The sequence below is a fragment of the Alligator sinensis genome, unplaced genomic scaffold (assembly GCF_000455745.1).
Source record: "Alligator sinensis unplaced genomic scaffold, ASM45574v1 scaffold535_1, whole genome shotgun sequence".
NCBI classification, from domain to species: Eukaryota; Metazoa; Chordata; order Crocodylia; family Alligatoridae; genus Alligator; species Alligator sinensis.
In genome coordinates this window covers 1187324-1205685 of record NW_005842157.1, presented here as the reverse complement: position 1 = coordinate 1205685, position 18362 = coordinate 1187324, and the positions used below count along the sequence as shown (strand labels likewise).

General features: G+C 41.0%; 1 protein-coding gene across 1 annotated transcript in view; it reads left to right on the top strand.

The window, feature by feature from the left end:
- Window positions 1-18362, top strand: part of VAV3 (vav guanine nucleotide exchange factor 3) — a gene marked incomplete at its 5' end in the record, with an annotated part of 298809 nt that overhangs the window by 260848 nt on the left and 19599 nt on the right. The window contains 4 exons of the mRNA XM_025206482.1: window positions 3858-3923; window positions 12389-12423; window positions 15213-15329; window positions 17718-17805. Coding sequence (XP_025062267.1) covers window positions 3858-3923; window positions 12389-12423; window positions 15213-15329; window positions 17718-17805 — 306 coding nt within the window. The remainder of the gene's footprint in view (window positions 1-3857; window positions 3924-12388; window positions 12424-15212; window positions 15330-17717; window positions 17806-18362) is intronic.

The following is an 18362-nucleotide window of genomic DNA, read 5'->3' as shown; positions in this document are numbered from 1 at the left end:
GTTTTTTGTAAAATTTCTATAATTTTTGACCTGTCAAAAAAATACAGTTAGTTGGCTGATCAGTTGACCAGTTTGCCAACCCTAGAATAGTGTCAAGTAATGCTAGTGTATGAATACTTGCAAAGTTGTATGTGCTGGAGGGGTGCATGGGGGTCTGCTCTTGCACATCGTTAATCCTATGAGCAAATGTTATTAATATTCACTACAATTTAATTAATTATTTGAATAAGTTCAGCAGTTTGAGTAGGGTCCTCTAGACTGGGCCCTGATTAAAAGAACTCACTCGCAGTTTGACACTGGTTTACTTTGGGTTGTAAGTAGAATATATAAAGTTATATAAACATAGCAGCCAGCCTAAACTTAGGTAGCAATAGGGGAGGAGGAGGAGTTTATTTAATATTGATTCAGAGATGCAAAAGTTTATTTCTTTTGCCTCACGTTGGACTCTCTCACTATCCCTCTCTCTTTCTCTGTTTTTTAAATGTGCATAATTATCTGATGTATTATGTCCTACCCCTTCCATTTTCCCCTATCTTATTTTTCTACTCATTTTTGTGTATCTCTAGAAAATGACAGTAACAGTGGTCATTGCCGGTGTGCAAAAAATTGGACTGCAGTCTCCCCATGAAAGTACTGCACTCATTGAATGTGCTTAGGAAACCACAATTCAAAAGCATTTTCAGTTTTTCATAAGCATTCATTATTTTTTCCCTTTCTGCAGCCAGTTTCACCTTACTCTAAACTGCTAAATTCTGGTTTGTGCAATGGCATCAGGGTTCAATTATGTATGATATTGAAGGAACAGGTAGTCCAAACGTAAAAAGAGGTGGCATTAAACCTGTTCTGAAGCACTGAAACATAGCAAAAGAAAAAGTTGTTCAAACATAAAGTAAAAAAATAAATTTCATGTTAGTTATTATAGCACCAGTGTTGCCAGATGTCAATAGTATTCAGATCTTATTAAAAATATGTTGCTTAAGTTCTTTTGAAAATCCTGGTAAGTGAGTATATTAGTGTTTCTCAACCTTTTTGGACTTGAGGTATCCCTCGGAAGATGCCAGCCCATAGCTTTCACTAATTCTTTGACTCAGGATAAATAATGGAGTAATTTTTCTATAGCAGAGAACTGCGAAAGACCACAATAGGCCAGAATATTTTTGATACTATAGATTCCTGTTTGAAATATCTGGGCTTATCTCATGAATCACATTTAGGTATTTGCACACTTAACAGTGCTAGAGCACCCTGCTTGAGAATCACTGGACTATATGGATCCTGAAGTGTCTAAAAGTCTTAAAATGTGGTGGAAGGGGCCTAAATATGGACTGGATTGTCTTGTTTGAGAGAGAACTGACCTAACATTTTTAAATATTACTATGTCCTGTTGTGAAAGGGACTGTAAGATATGGTCATAGTTGTACAGTTTAATAGATCTGAAAGACATTTTAAGCCTCCCTACCTTCAGCAACAGTGCATTGATAAATGCGGGTGTGAGAGAGACAACCTGCCCAAATTACAGTGCTTTATTGGATACTTTACCTTTGGTCACGAGGATCCCAAAGAGTTGGGACGAACTGCTCAGAATGTACGTAGAAATAAAAGGAGCTTTGCCAGTTGAAAGGAAAAGGTAACTCTTCCAAGTATTCAAAAATGTACGAGCAAGTATATATATAGGTGAGATATGTGGCTCTTGTACCATTTCTGCAGTGTGCACATACTCTGAAGATCCATTCATTGCTAACCTAGTGGGGCCTACTATGTCCATGGAATTTGCAATTGGCAGCAATTGAAATTGGTAGGAATCCCACTAGTAGAGGCAACTGGTGAGTGAGGCAACCCAACCATCTCTTTTTTTATTTTCAGCATGGCCAACATTTAGCCCTTATCCCAAGACTTTCTAGATGGTTATGGAACCTAGGGCTAAACAAGCCAGGTGGATTGTCTTGAACTGAATTTTCCTGTTCTGCATGTTGTTAGGATTTAATTTCCAGTCTGCTTGTAATATGGACTCATTAAAATCTTTGTCTTGTTAAAACATCTTTGGTTTGTTTAAAACAGTGATTATCAGGGGCAGATCCAGGGGTTTCACTAGCACAGTTGTACCCCTCTTCTACTATGTAGCTCACTTGTCAGTGGCTCTGGTGCTGACTGCACCACTTCAGTAGCTGATGGGGCTTTTTTGAGTCCCTAAAGCAGGTAAGAATCCTGTGCTCTTGGCACCCCATGCAGCTGCTTCCCAAAGCTGGTGTCCCCAAGTCAGATGGGAACAGCAGTGACAGTAAGCAGGTTCCCCACTGAAAAAAATAGGGGAGAATTCTCATCTGCTTTGGGAACTAAAAAAAAAAAGTCCCTGGCTGCTGTACCCATGGCACAGTCTGTCTCCTCCTGTGGCACTGTTTGCAGCTTCCACATTTGCCCATTTCAAAGTCCTGGTTCCACCTATGGTGATTATCAACCAGGGTGCTGCAGAACTATAGTGTGCTGTGAGATCCTTTCAAAGGTGCCACAAAATATTAGTGCTGTTAGCTGTGCAAACACCTACACAATTCACAAAATAAACTCAGAGATTTCAAATAGCAATTTATATATTGAAAACATTCTGATCTGTTGTGGTCTTTCTAAGTTCTTTGCAGAATTGCTCTGTTATTTTTAAGAAGAGCTGTTAAGAAGAATTGCTCTGTTATTTTTCCATAGTCAAAAAAGGAGTGAAAGCTAAGAACAAGCATTTTGCAAGGGTTACCTTGAGTCTAAAGAGGTGGGGAACCAATGCTTAAAAGCTAATAGCTGTTATGGGGTCCAGGACAAAACTTGCCTCTTTTAATTTAACATAAGGTCAGGTAGTTTTGAGTAGAAGCCTTAAATTTTTGGTTACTACACTAATGCAGCTTTTAAACTGACAGTATTTAAGTGGATCATCTGGCAATTTGAATTCAAGCTGATATTAGAAACAGTTTTGTTGGTACAGTGAAGATGGGAGGATGGTGATGGGGTTGAAGGATAACTTGTAGTAGCATTAATGAGAATTATGTTTGTTAATACACTTTATATCTATAAGGGAGAAATAAGACATAAAACCTCATCTCTCTTCCCACGGTCTATTACTAATTATTTAAAGCTCTGAAACAATAAGTATCTGAATATCAAAATGAAATATTTGCAGTGCGTGGTAGTTATACGTTCAAGTGCTTTTGTCATTCCAAGACCACAGAATTATTATTTCTATTCATTGTTGAGGAAACTGGCTAACAGGATACATCTACCAGGCTTAGTGCAACTTGGGTATGAGAGAACTTTTCTTCACTGCAAAGTTAACTTGATTTATAATTCAAGAGCAGCTCTTGGCTCAAATCCCATCTACATGCAACAAACCTTACGTGTGTGTGGAAGTGTTGTGAACTGCTCAGAGTCACAGGCTTCTACTTGAGTTAGCAAAAGTCCTCAGCTGCTAGCTAACCGGCTCTGTGGGGTAACCCAATGCAGCTCAAATGTTAATTTGTAGCAGGCCTGCTCTTGTTGGATCTATGCCAACTGGAGTTAATTTAGTTATGGAAAACCAGAGTCGACTCTTCCATGAAAACACTGGTCAGTTGGTGGCAAAGATGAGAATTCTAACCCAGAACTCCTGAATCCCTGTCCCACCTGCTCTATGCAGACTTCTCATGTATAATCATCTGTAATCATTACTTAATTTACAAAAATCAAGAAATTACTACCTAACAAAATTCAGTTGGCACATTACATTCATTTACTACGTTTGCTTAAATGAAACATTCTACATTCACTGTTATCTGGAATACATACTGTGCTCTCTTATCATGGGATTTTTTTCTCTTTTTTTTGTTTTTGCCTATTTTTAGGGTAGAAATCTAGCTACAGGAGAGCTTGGCTTCTTTCCAAGTGATGCGGTAAAACCTAGCCCATGTGTAAGTAAAAATGTCTAATTCTGTTTGTCATTGTAATTGTTTCCTCAAGAACATTCATAAGAAAGTTGCTGGCTTATTCCAGGGTTTTATTAATCTTGCCTTGCGGGAATCATATTTCTAGTTTCTCTGTGTTTGCATGGTATGTTCAATATTGTTTAAAATATAACCTTCTAATGCTCTTTGTTATTGGATTGAAATTGTAGGTATTAAAAAAAGTGCTCCAGAGACAGATTTAACTTTTGGGAATTTAATAAATTAAATTGTCTAAAGAGTTTTCACATAAATACGCACAGATTATGGAACAAATACATTGTGTGTGAAAGTTGTTTCTTTTTTTAACAATGAGGTGAGAATGCTGTGGTTCTAATCTATTCCCCAGTCACTTCTGGTTACAGAGAGAGATTATGTTATAAATAGTAAGTTTAGAACACCTGTAAAAGTAAAAAGGAGTAAAAAACAAAAAACTTTCCCTTAATCCAGAACAAGAATTCAAAACCAAAAAAGACCCCTCAATCCAAATGCCTTCTTCATGGATTCCCTGTAGACTCTGACTTGCTTTTTTATACATTACAAAGATATCATCAAACTATTAAAAACTACAGCAGAAAGATAACAATCAGAGTGATTACTATATAATATTTACTCACAATGTTTTGGTCATAAGTGTGGTTTTTCTTATTGTACTGTGCAATAACCTATAACAGGTCACTTCTTATCTTATTCCAGTGAAATTCATAGAGTTAATTGGCATAAAACTAGAATTATGCAATGGCAAATTACCCTGCTTATTTTGCTGCAACACTGCTTTAATTTGTTTCACCATTAAATACAACTTTACTAATAAATCTACTTTGAATACAACATTTAAGATATTGTCATTCTGGTATAGTAACTGACATGAGTCAGCTTTAATAGACACATTTTGATATACTATGATAAATCTGTAAGGCTCAGGTCATTCCTTAGCTCCAGCAAACAATCTTTATGTTAGTCATAAATGATATATATGTTTTATAATAGATCTTGAGACATCTTTTACAATTCATAATCTCAGAAAACAGTTTGCAAGGGCCAAGCATTTTTAAAATTTTAAGGTCAGTTAAATTGAGTGACAACACAGCTCCCTAACAAAGATAGATAGGATTCTGCTGACTTAGGGCCTTGTTATACATTACACTGTGAGCTGCTCAGACGTTATCTGTGTTACTGCTAGCTTGAGTTTAGAGCAGTCATATGTTCAGGCCAACAGGGGTCTGGATGACTGAAAGGTAAGAATCCCCCACTTTCCATTCCAGGCTTCCCCCCCCCACCCTTCTGCCCCTGCGGCTTCTCCTTGCCCCCCGCCCCCTCCTTGTGGTTGTCCATGCTCTGTCCTGGAGCAGCAGGAAAGGGTTAACCTGCCTTTTGGAAGTACTAAAGCACAGTGCAGTATGGGTGGTTATTGTGCCATGTGCATGGTGCATAGTTAGATTTCACTGCTACATCGCTGTAGTGGTGCACTGTGCCAGGGGAGCACGCTACAGTGCCATAGCTGGCAATCACATGTAGACTCATGGGATCACTACGTTGCCATAGCGTGCCATATGGTGATGTAGCACATTGCTATGTCACCGTAGGGCAACATGTAGATGCGCCCGTTGCGTATAAAAGCTGTTGTAGTTGTGTGGTACATGATCAGTGATATATGGTGTTATGGCAGGTGCTTCATCATTTTGGCAATAACTACCATAAACATAGAGTCCCACTGTAAATACTGTAGCAGTTTTTTAAAGGCAAAACTAGCTCATTTGCAGGGGGCATTACAATAGTTTTCAAGTGGGAGGCTTGTACAGTTAAAAACAAAAATAAACAAAAAAATCTACTCTTCTGTTAAGGCTGATAAGGCAATGTGAATATTACTGTCTATTGACATAGCTTTCTGCTAAATTTAGATAGATACTATTAAATAGAGGATTGAAAATAACATGATTTTACAGTATGAATAAATATTATTCGTGAAATGTTAGCATCTGGAGGCATGATCTGACCAGAAAGATAAATTGATGCTTCACCACTGTTAACCTGGAAGGGTAAAATATAAACATCTTATTATGACAAATGATGCAGTTAAAGATACTGAAACATCGATCAGATTTTCAGCATGCTATAAGTTTTATTATTATTATTAAGTATAACAATCTTTACAACCAGCCAATATAAAAATGCCTAGAAACAGCATAAAATACATATATCAAAAGACTTTAGGACTGACTATTGAATGAAAAACTGCTGAACTCCAGAATATTTATATTCCAGTCTCCTCTTAGCTATACCTATAAACACTTTTTGCAATATGTAGTGTATGTCAGCAGACATTTTCTATGCCATCTGAATAATATTAGGTTCTTACTGCCTTTCCTTCAGTTTTCTTGCTGTTGTTGGTATCTTTGGATGTATAGTACAATTTCTAGTATAATATTTGATATTTTGCTCTTACTAGCAATGGGCAGGTTTTATTGTAGAGCTCAACACATTCAGGATTAATGAAAAGGATAAATGTTTGTCATTGTTCTAACCACATATAATCTACATGATCTGCTATAATGAATGGATCACATCAGGTTTGAATTTTCAGTTCCATCCATATAGGATTACATGCCATCTTGACAAGAGGATGCTTGCTCTTCTAACTGTCCACTAACATTCTGACAGTGCACTGTGTTTGCATACTGTGTGCCAAATGACTTGCACTACTGCTAGCAAAATATTAAGAATTTTAAAATGCAATAAGCTAAGAAAATTAAAGAAATATTTCACAACTTGTAAAACCTGGTTTAACATGCATTATTTCTTTCCTTGAATTTTCCTTTAGCGACATTAGGGAGTTCTAGCTGCCAGCTCTGGATCTGGCTACAATCCTGCATGCTTGATTTGGCTGCCGAGGGGGCCCTGCATGCCAGCCCCAACACGTGCTGATGTGATCTAGCACACAAGGCCATATCATCCAGTCAAGGGGCTCCCCATGGCTCTGCAAATTCGATGGTGAGGGACTGGCAGTTAATGCTAGTACTGCTCCCTTGCCACTGAATTTCCAGCCCTATAGGGAGCCCGACTGACTAGATGATCTAGCTTTGCAGGCCCAAGGTCTAGAACTTTTGTTGTTGGGAGAAATGCTTGAGCCCTCTCCACTAGTACTTTTACCATTGGTAACAACAATTACAGCTGTTTTCTTTCTGGTAGAGTGGTATTAATTTACCTACCATCAGGGCTGTCCCTGGGGTGCTGTCCCTGGGGTGGTGCAAATCAGGGCAACCACCCTGGGCCCCACACTTTGCGGGGGCACTGCAGAGCTGGGCACAGAGGCTGCGGCTGTAGTTTAGCCCTCCTTTTAGCCCTCCTGCCTGCCAGGTGGGTTGGACAGCTCTTGCTTGTTCTGGCCGGCAATTCCATCCGCCACCCGTCCCGCTGCATCTGGTTTGCCAGGGCTTTTACTCCCTGGCATAAGTGTGCTGTGGGGCAGGGAGGGGAGCCCTGCACATGCTGCTTTGACCCAGGCCCCGTGCCCTGATGGGATCATCTCTGCCTACCATAGATCTTCTGTTTGCTCCTCTGCTTGTCAGGAGTATGTGTAGGGATACATGAAAATGTGTAACCCATGAAACTGAAGCCCCTGTGCCTTATTTTGCTTAAATATTGTTATAAATGTACAGTACATGTCTTGAATTAAGTAAAGCTATTGTGCTTTTGAATAGTCTATTTTGCTAGGGACAGAAGTTACACATATAAACTGGTTTAAGTGGTCAGAAACTGGTTTAAACCTATAACAGAACAGAAGTTCAGTGCACATAAACCAGTTTCAAAATGTCAGAGCCTGGTTTGAGAGAAATCTGGTTGAATGTAGTATCAGGTCAAATCCAGGCATTTGAGATCAAATCGGTTTATGGAACTTCCGGTGTGGGTGCTGTGCTGCGGGTGAGAGCAGGGTAGACAGAGCTGCTGCAGCCTGCATGGGGCGAATGGTGGACCAGCTTCCCCCTTGCTGGTCCTGTGGCAGGGGCAAGGACATGGCCAGATACCATACCAGCCTGAACCAAAGTGGGCAGGGAGGGGGTTTATCCCCCGCTCTGTCCCCTTTCCCCCCAGGGAACCCCAACCGGGGTCTCCCAGGCCAGGGGTGAGAGGTAGAGGCAGCAGATGGGGCTGGCTGGCCCTTGCTGTGGCCCCCAGGGGGAAGAAGGAATGGAGGAGGGAATAAACTCCCCTCCCTGCCCGCTTTGCTTCAGGGGGCCATGCCAGCTGGCTGCTGGCTATGCCCCTGTCCCTGCTGCTGCAGCAGTGAATGGGGAGCAACACTGACACAGGCTGCTGTGCCCTGGCTAGGCAGACCCTGGCTGAGGTCTGTGCTGGTGGGACAAGGCAAGGAAGGGAAAATTAAATCCCCTCCTTCCCCCATTTGCTTGAGGCTTTTGCTAGGGCTGGCCATGCCTCCTGCTGCTCCAATGGCAAGGGTGGGGGTGGGAAATTCCTGACAAGGACTGCTTTGCCCTGACCTGCAGACCCTGCCTGGGGTCCTGGAGGGAGGGGGGAATAAACCCCTTCCCTTCCCCCTTCACCTTACCTCAGGGAGCCATGCCAGGCCAGTGCCTGGCCATGCCCCCACCCCTGCTGTTACAGCAGCAAGGGGGCCCTGACACAGGCTGCTCCACCCCAGCCAGGTAGACCCTGGCTCGGGTCCATGCCGGTGGGGCAGAGGATGGAGGGGGGAATTAAAGCCCCTTCTAACTCCATTTACCTCATGATGCCCCCAGCTGCTTGAGTCGTGAGGGTGGGGTGGGAAATGCCAGCAGGGGCTGCTTGCCTCTTCCCCTCTGGGCACACCCTGGCTGGAGTCCGTGTAGGCCAGGGTGGGAGTTTAGACCCCTCCCCAATTAGAGTTGTGCAAAGCTTCGGTAGCCGATTCGATTCAGAGGAGATTTGGCCCGATTCGGTGGCCGAATCTCTGAATCGAATTGGGAGACCCATTAACAGGTCGAAATCAAATTGGAAGCCACCAAATTGATTCGGAAATATTCAGCGCAGATTCGGAGAGGCATCGGGGGGGGAAGATCAACGTCTCCACAGCAGGGGAGGGATTGGGGCTGGGGCTGGGGCTGGGACAAGCTGCCCAGCCGGGGCAGGGTGGTGCAAGACTCAGGAAGAGGAACTCCCGCCACTGCGCGCCACCACACGTCTGCAGTCCAGGAGGACATGGGAGTGGGCGTGTGGCCCTGGATATGCACAGGGCGGGCTAGGCCAGGCTGCACTCTGGGAATGAGCTGTGCCTGCATCGTGCCCTCTTCCCCTCCCCTGCCCCAGCTGGACAAGTGGCAGCAGGGCATAGCCTCCGCTCCCAGTGCCTTCCACTGCCCACCTGGAGCACATCCGGGCCCAACCTGCCCTGTGCAGATCCGGCGGCACACGCCCGCTCCCATGCTCTCTCAGACCAGTGGCGGGAACCCCATGCCTCTGCCTCCCCTGGCTGGGCAGATTGTCCTAGCCCCAGCCCCAATCCCTCTCTTGCTGTGGGGGCATTGATCTGCCCCCCCACATGCCCCTTCCCTCCCCCTTCCACATACCACAACAGACTTACCAACTGGAGGCAGCTGTGTCTAGTGTGGCTGAGGACTGCTGCCTGTTTAGTCTATGGCTGAATGGGTGCTGAATCTTTGAATCTGATTTGGCCAAATTGAATTGGGACAGTGACTCGAATCACCAAATCAAATCACTGTGCCTCCGAATCAGCCAACTCGAATACTTGCTGCTTTGCACAGGCCTATTCCCAGTTGTACTCAGCCTGCCAGGGTCTGGTCATATGCCCCCTCTCAGCCCAGCTTCCCTGCAGCTGAGGGCTCGCTCTAGCACCCCCCAGCTTCTGGCCTGAATCACTGCAGGCATGTGTCTGCATTTTTGGAATCAAAAGTCAATGTCTGTTCATTTGCCAATCAGTTCAATCTATGCAGGTTAGACTAACCTGCAAGGATAGAACCAATTCAGGCTTAGGCTTTTTAAATGTAGCCTTTGTGTACTCCAGTCTGCTCTCCTTCTTTTGTTCTTAAAAGTATATTATGACACAAGATTACCAGTAATTCTTAATCTTTCTGTATTTCATGGAACCTGTTCCATTGTTTTGGTTAAATCTGCATTCCCTTCTTTTTTTTTTCCTTCTTCAAGACTCCGTGTAGCTTAATGATTGCTTTTAACATCTTCCTAGGTAGGAGATTTATTATTATGCAAGTGAATAGGTTGAATAGAACCCTTTAAACTATTGACTTATACTAGTGTCTCCTCTATGCTTTGGGGACAGTACATTTTTTGTTATAATACAGTACACAATTATAGGCTCAGATACATTGAGGTAAGAGTAATAGGTTGGTTATCTGTCAAAATGTTAGGCAAGAAAAATTAATGAGGGGTCATTCTATGATATGATAAGGGCAGTAAAGAGAGCTTAATTTATGAACATGAACCCTCCTTTTTGGATGACAGTGGTTGAAAATAAGTTGTTCTAGTGCAGGTTTGGCAGTTCAAATTAGCCAAATGCTTACTGAGCCAAAGAGCCCCAGGAGTTTTGATGTCTTGAGAGCCAAGAAACTTAAACAGAAATTTTGGTGCGAAACAAGGAAACATGACAGCCTAATGCCTAATTTTTTTCCCTCTAGCAAGCTTTGGCAAGCAAAAGCTGAGAATAGATGCACAGATACATCACAGATCAGCAAGCAGATGGAATTGATATAATGTTCAGAATAAGCATTTTGTGTAGCTCTAGTATTGTCTTTTTACACAACCCAACAACCTTAGAATACGTTAGTAAAATTGTAATAGTTCTTTCTTTTTCTCCTCTTTGGATAATATTTTTTGGATAATTTGGGTTCAGCTGAATTTTACATGCTCAAAAACTTTTTTTCAGGAATTTTTAGGTTTGGGTATGTGTTGTCTCTTGTGGCAGGCTGAAAATAAAAATACTTCTATATATATCTCCTCTCAACGCAGACTGTCCATTTGCTTCTGACATAAAGGCTTGTTTTAATTGTTGTTTCTAAACTCCTTCCCCTTCATTTTTTTCTTTAAATTTGCCTGTCAGCACTTCAGCAACACTACTGGAGTACACAGCAATTGCACTGATGCCTGATCTGCTAAAATCTTTCATCCTACTTGACCTTTGCTACTTAAACTGCAGACTCAAGCATGTGCAGATTGCTGCTAACTACCTTTCCACAAACTTGAAGTAGTTTGATCAAATCAGCTCCATCCATTTCAGGATCAGGTTCAAACTTGCCTACTGAGACCTTGCTTCAGCAAAAGACTTATGCACATCTTTTAGCTCATGAATCAATAGGACTATGCATGAATTTAAATGTAGGCACGTGTTGAAATTTGTAGCTGAATTGGGGTGGGAGTCATGAAGATTTCATAGATCACAAATCAAAGCAAATGCTACTAATAACTTTTTCTATTAAATATCAGAAAATAGTTCTTTGGGTTTGTTGAAAGTAATGTAAAATAAACCTTGGTTTCCTATATAAGGCTAACTGTTGCTTGTAGTGGTCAAAACAAAAACAAAAATAAAAAAGCAACATTAACAAAAACAAAACCACAGTTACCATGTTGTGGGATTTGGAGACACCCAATGCCCATTAATTATTTTGTATTAAAAGAATAGCTCTATTCTGAAGTATTTCAGATAGGAGTGTGGGATAGCCATAAGGGAATGCTGACATTATGGGATCCCATCTATAATAATGAGAGAGAGAAAGAGAGAATCAATCTTCATCCTAATTATGTTTGATTGCAGTTTGTATTTTAAATTATGTACAAATTAAAAGAGTTGATCTTCAATATACATGCTGATTTAAATCCAAGTACAAATTTAAAGCTTATTAGAATCAAGTCATAAAAGTACATCAGAAATCTGTTTATTCCTGTTAACTATCTCAAGAGATCATACAACATGCCTCATAGCTGACAATCTTTTCAAGGCAATCTAATTCAAAACACAGTTAGTGAGTTAACTGCATTATTGTACACTTAGCTGCAAATTTTAACGATGCTTTTTAACAGTGTGTATCATTAGACAAGTATTTTGTAGATCATTGAGTGAATGTATTGCTAAAATAGATTTCAGTTCATTTGAAAAAATGTCTAGGGTTTGTAGCACTTGTCAGTCAGAGATTAAAAAAAACAAACAAAATCAGCAACAACAAAAATGTATTTTTAAATATTATTTTCCAAGAAATATAGAATAGTCTCACTCTATTAATTAGTTCAGTAGAAATGGTGAATGAATTAATTCAGTAGACCCAACTGACTGATCTGACTCTTTTCTCCATTTTTCTAGTTTGTTAATATGGGGTATTTGGAATTTCAATTAATGCCTCCTAAATGTGTGTCCGTTAAGGAAAGAAAAATCATTCTTTAATTTTATTCTGTGATTTCTTTTCACATTCTAGGTGCCGAAACCAGTTGACTACTCTTGCCAACTATGGTGAGTCCTGGATTAGCTTCACAAAAATAGTATTGAAATAAACAGTCATAGAAAACGTGCATACAATTGTTTGCCACACCCAACCTATGTTTATGAAGCTTACTTTAAGCCTCACGAACACAGACTGGAAGTGGCACATGCATCTGTTTGTTGTTCCTGGGAGCCATGTGGGGAAATGGTGTAAGTAAATTGGGGTTGGAGGAGGAGCTAGTGGGTTGGGGAGTGGGAGGAGGGGGTTGGCAGAATTGCGGGAGGTTGGTGGGCCCACAAGGGAGGTTGCCTGGTCAGGGGTGGGGGAAGGTTGGGGAGCTAAAAATAGGCCAGCCAAGGTTGACGGGGGCATGGGAATGGTGCAGACCCAGGGCTGCAGTAAGTGGCTGGGATTTTCCAGCCCTGGGGCTGCAGTGCAAACTTGTACAGGCATTCGCGAGATCAGATTAACCTAAACTTGATCTAAATTAGTGTACCTCCTTAGGGGAACTAATTTAGATTGGGTGTGCCATTTGTTGGTGATTTAAGCCATCTTCACATCTGTACAATTGGGCATTTAGATCAACCTAACCCTGGTTAGGTCAATCTAAATGTGATACCAGTATGTACCCAAAGGCAACAGTGTTTTATAGCTATCTACTAGTAATTTATATTGTTTCATCCATTCTAGGATTCTGTTTAGTGGCTGGGGAAAACAAAACCAAGTATGCACTGTCTAAAAGCATTTCTCATGTAAAGTCCTTAATGATTTTGACATTTTGTTTACAAGTCTGTGTCTACACAGTCCAAGTCTGAGAGGTTTCTGAAGTGGTGTAATAAAAGATCAGTACAACACAGAGTGTGCAAGTTGATTTTACATGAGATGATAGAAATTAACAGAGTGAAATATGTTTTGTTTTGTGGAAAATTTTGCAGTTCCCTCGAACAAAAATTTCAGCAATCAGTAGTGATGGAAATGAACAAATATATCAACTCACTGCAAGTGTACAGCTTATGTGGGGCATGGTACAGTGTGAAATTTTTGCATGGGAGTTAATTTCACCTTAAAATAAAATAAGGGACTGATTCTGCTCTCAAACTAATTTATCACTTTCATGTAGTTACTCCTGACTTACACAAGTTTTATAGCAAATGGGATGAGACCCTCTGATCCAAATAACACCCCCATTTGTATCTAATTGAATAAATTACAGTTCTAGTATCCGTTCTTCAATGTTATAATTGAGGTTATATCCAATTAAAGACAATTTTTTTCCTAAAAGTTTGTAATTTAAGATGAAAAGTGTCTTTTAGACTGAATATTGCCTAAACTCTCAACCTGAGAAGATGTTTTTGTGACTAATTCGAAGACGCATCAGAGATTTTCTACTGTTAAATAAGTTTTATCTCTTATGATAATTAAATATCTTTAATAATAATAATGTGACTAGTATGAAAAATATATACCACTAAAGTAAAAGGTTACTATACTATAGTAATGTGAGATTTTATAGCTGCTATAACGTGTTGCCATTTTAGAAATATATTTTGCAAGGTACTGTTCTCTGCAATTATCTACTTCAAAAAATAAAGCTTGGCAATTATATCATGTTAATAAATTAACCAGTGCACATTATTCTCTAAGTTATACTTTTAAATCATTGTAAATGAGTGGTGCTCAACCTTTTTGACCCATGGACCTGATGGGCTGTGCCTGATCCCTCTGTGCACCAGATCCTGCAGGGTCTCTAGCTGGCTGCACAAAAGGAGAGAGGGGGCAGCTTGGCCCAGTTCAGCCACGTAGTGGGAGAGGACATGGCCTGGCTCTGTCTGGCTGTGCAAGGGTCACGGCTCAGGTCCACCCAGCCCCACCACATGGGTTTTGGCAGTGAGGGGTGTTAGTATTAACTGCCTCTGCTTCCCTGCCGCCAAATTTCTCATTCCCTGGTGAGTCCTGTGGGCCAGATTCCAAGGCTCCACAGGCTGCGTTCGGCCTACAGGATTGAGGTTAAGCACCTCTGCTGTAAACAGCCAGCTGCAGGCAACCCATTCTGGAGCCACACTCGAGCTGGTTGTGTTGAGTAAGGCGAAGCATCTATGCAGACCGGAGTGCAGAGATTGTGACATAATTATTTCTCTTGGGTTTTGGTCTGACTTCTCAGACCTAGGTTGAAATAGACTTTTTATATAACTTGCTGGGGTTTAACCTGTCCATTAAATTTGCCATAAATTTCAACCTGCAAAGAAAATAGGTTAACTATGAATGAAAGGAAAAGGTTTAGGCAGGCAAGGTTCTTTGAGCAGATGTGATATCTTTTATTAGCTGGTCTAATAAAAGATATCACATTTACTCGAAGAACCTTGCCTGCCTATGTCCTTAGACCAACACGGATACAACCAAAAACCCAGGAAAAAGTTTATTTGTTTACAAAATTCGTGTATTAATAATTCAGAGAGTGTTATTACATATGACTGTCAGGAAAGCACTTTTGTATGTGCTTAAGTGCTGTAGACATCTACAGTCATTATGTATATGAATGAATTTGCACAAGTGCTTTCTTCCATAAGGATGTGCTTAAATGCTTTCCTGAATAGGGACCGTGGTTTTCTGTACCAGAAGGTGGCAGATGCCGTTGCATATTTTCTGGGTATCCTGAATTTTCACAATCCCAAACTGCATTTCATTTGCCAGTAGTATTTTGGTGTAACCTTTAATCACAATCTAATGTACAATATTAGAACTGTAAATTGCATATTTAATACACCCACAGCACATATTTGAAGAAGACCTAATACGTATTTGTTTTTCTCTGGCACAGGTTTGCAGGAGCCATGGAAAGATTGCAAGCGGAGACTGAGCTCACCAACAGGGTAAATAGCACTTACCTGGTGCGGCATAGAACCAAAGAATCAGGAGAATATGCAATTAGCATTAAGTAAGTGGGATGAGCATTTTTATAGAAATAGAATTTCTGTTGTCATTGATGCTGAAATGTTTGCAATCAGTAAAGAACATTATACATCTCATTGCAGCTTGTGTAATCACTTATTTTTTTGGTTTTAGGAAATTTGCTCTCTCTCTTCCTTGTTCCCTAGTCTTTTTATGTATTTTTCATTAGACAGTTATTGGTTTAAAAAAAAGAAAAGAAATAGCTCTGGGAGTAGGGATTCACAGAACTTGGGAGTCACCCTCCTAGAGAAATAACATAGAGTAGGCTGTAGTGTCATGCTTCCATTTGCTTGCTTCCCTTTGGATCCTGTTGGCTATGTAGTGGGCCAGCATGAAAAAATGGGTAGAGGAGGGTTCCGTCTATCTTAGTGATCATGTCAGTCCACTGGGAAGTGGGAGACATGGGTTTAAACCACCACAGGGGGAGGCCCTAGAACCTAGGACTTAGGCAAGTGCTGTTACTGCTAAGCTGTTGGGTGTAAAAGGTGAGCAACATCACCATCTCCTCTTGCATTTATGTATTGAGTAACATCAAACAGTTACTAAGTTTGCTTTGACTTTGCCTCAGGAATTAGGGTTTTGGGGAAAGTTCAGGTTGGTTCCTAGTATGTATTTGGGTATAAACAAACATTGCTGAATGAAGTGGATTAGCCATTTCAGGGTGCGTCCTTCCACAGCAAATTTGCTTTGTTGGGCAAAAATCATATCTCCCATTGTCCCATGCTGGCCCAGTCCTGTGGGACAATGGGTGATATGTCTGCTACTTATAGAGATGCACCTGAGAGATTCCCTGGGACATGTCTCTGTAAGAGGGGAAAGTCAAGGTTCCTCTCATAATGAGGTGACCTGGAGATTGCCCAGAGTGTATCTTGGTAAGAAGAGAAAGCTGGGTAGACACTCCCATGGCTGGAGGGGCCTGATCCTGCACGGGTATACCAGGGCATGCAAGATTGCACCCCTCAAGTCCCAGGCAGCTCTGGGCTGACCACACTCTCCCACCATAAACCTAACAGATGTCTACCCCAATAAAGCAACACGAATTGATGCCACCTATGTTGCAACCACAAATTTGGGGCATTTGTGGCTTGACAAGGGGTCTTTCCTTTTGTTTGCTTGGCCTTTATGTTGCCATAAAATGTTTATGGTAGCATGAAGGTGCCATTTGTTTCCACCCGTAGATGAGAGTGCGGGGACCTAAGTGGCTGATCTAGATTGGTTCTGAGCATATGCAGTACCCAAGTCTAGGCATATAAGGCACTTTTCAGGCCAAAATGAATGGCCTAATCAGATCTAATAAATTATTCAGTTTGAATGTGGGTGTCTAAGCAGTTTTGTGGGGTCAATTTGGATCTTTCCTTGTGATTGATATGCCTAAATTTCATGCAAATCCTGCTTTGGTTTAATTCAGGTCATTTAGGACCTGGTCTTTAGGCCTTGGAGAAACTAAAATATACCCTATAGTTTAGATATTTTTTATTATTCTGATTTTAATTATCCTGGGGTAGGTGTCTATTACTGTACCTTGCCAGTATGTGGCAAGGGAGCACTTTTTGCATATAGCTAGAGTCATAGAAAAGTAGAGCTGGAAGGGGCCTCTGGAGGTCATCTAGTTCAATCCCCTGCTTGAAGCAGGTTTGTCCCCATCTAAAACCATCCCATTCAAGCCTTTGTCTAACCTGTTTCTAACTCTACACAATCAACTTTCTCCCTCAACTACGAGGCACCAAAAGCAATTTAACTTGCCACAGGTACAGCAGGGTGACAAGGACTTGCCAGTATCCCACTGCCGCAGGAGTTGTTAAAATGCATTTGAGTGGCTATCCTGGGGTGGAAGTGGACAGACAAAACCTTAACTGGTGTCAATTACAGTGGTGTATCTTTATCTTTGATTTTTTTTTGCCCCTCATACATGGCTGTACTGGATTGGATAGAATTACCCCAGGTTTAGGATTATTATCTGTCCAGTTTAGGGTATTCCTTTTAAACCAGTGAAAAAGTTTTTAGTCTGTCTGGGGCCTTATGTATAAAACATTTCAGTAACGTATGGGTAAACAAGTCTTATCAGCGGAAATTATTATGAGGGTCTTGTTTGTTTCCATATTGATTCTCAATATGAACTTGAAAGCAAGCAATATACAGGATCTCCTCATTAGAACTTACTGGTAGTTGGGATTTTTCTGAATTCAGACTGCATCTTCAGCTATGCCCTAATAAATATATTTGGTTAATTAGATGTCAACTTTGTATTGGCATGAATATAAATTTTGTCTTAAGAATTTATTCATGTAGTGTTATTGGGGCATGCCCTTAGGTAGTTATTGATCTCCACTGATTAAAAACACATTTATATTCATAAGTTATTCATTGCCCACAGGTACAATAATGAAGTGAAACACATCAAGATTTTAACAAGAGATGGCCTTTTTCACATTACAGAACATAGGAAATTTAAAAATTTAATGGTAAGCATTGATTAGGTTTTTTTTCCCCCCCCCTCAACATGCAACTCCCATGTAAATACTCCCATTGAACTATGTGCTGGTTCATCAGCTTTGAAGAAATACCCTTCCAGCCCCTAACATCTATGAATCTAGGCTGAAAGACTGGCAGAATCATGTTCATCATTCCCATTAAGGATGCTTTTATATATTTGTGAGGCAAAGATTTTTTAGGGTGGTGTCTTCTATTGGGCCAACTGCATAGTTGAAGCATGAATGTCTTGCATTCAAAAGCTTGTCTGACTCTATCCCAACTCTGTCTCTCACAGTTCCTGGACCATCATAGCTACAACATCACTCTAACACTACCATTTGTATATTTGTGGTGTTCAGCCTTTGTGACAACGATGTATGCTTAAAAGTATATTTGGGGCCAAATTGTGCCTTATGCAATGGTATGCAAGAAAGGAGACTGCAAGAATCCTGAACAGGGACCAATAACTAATGACATCTCTGAACTGTTTTAGGACTGGACACTACCCCTGTAGGCTAGGTACAAACATTCAGGGAGATTAGGGAAA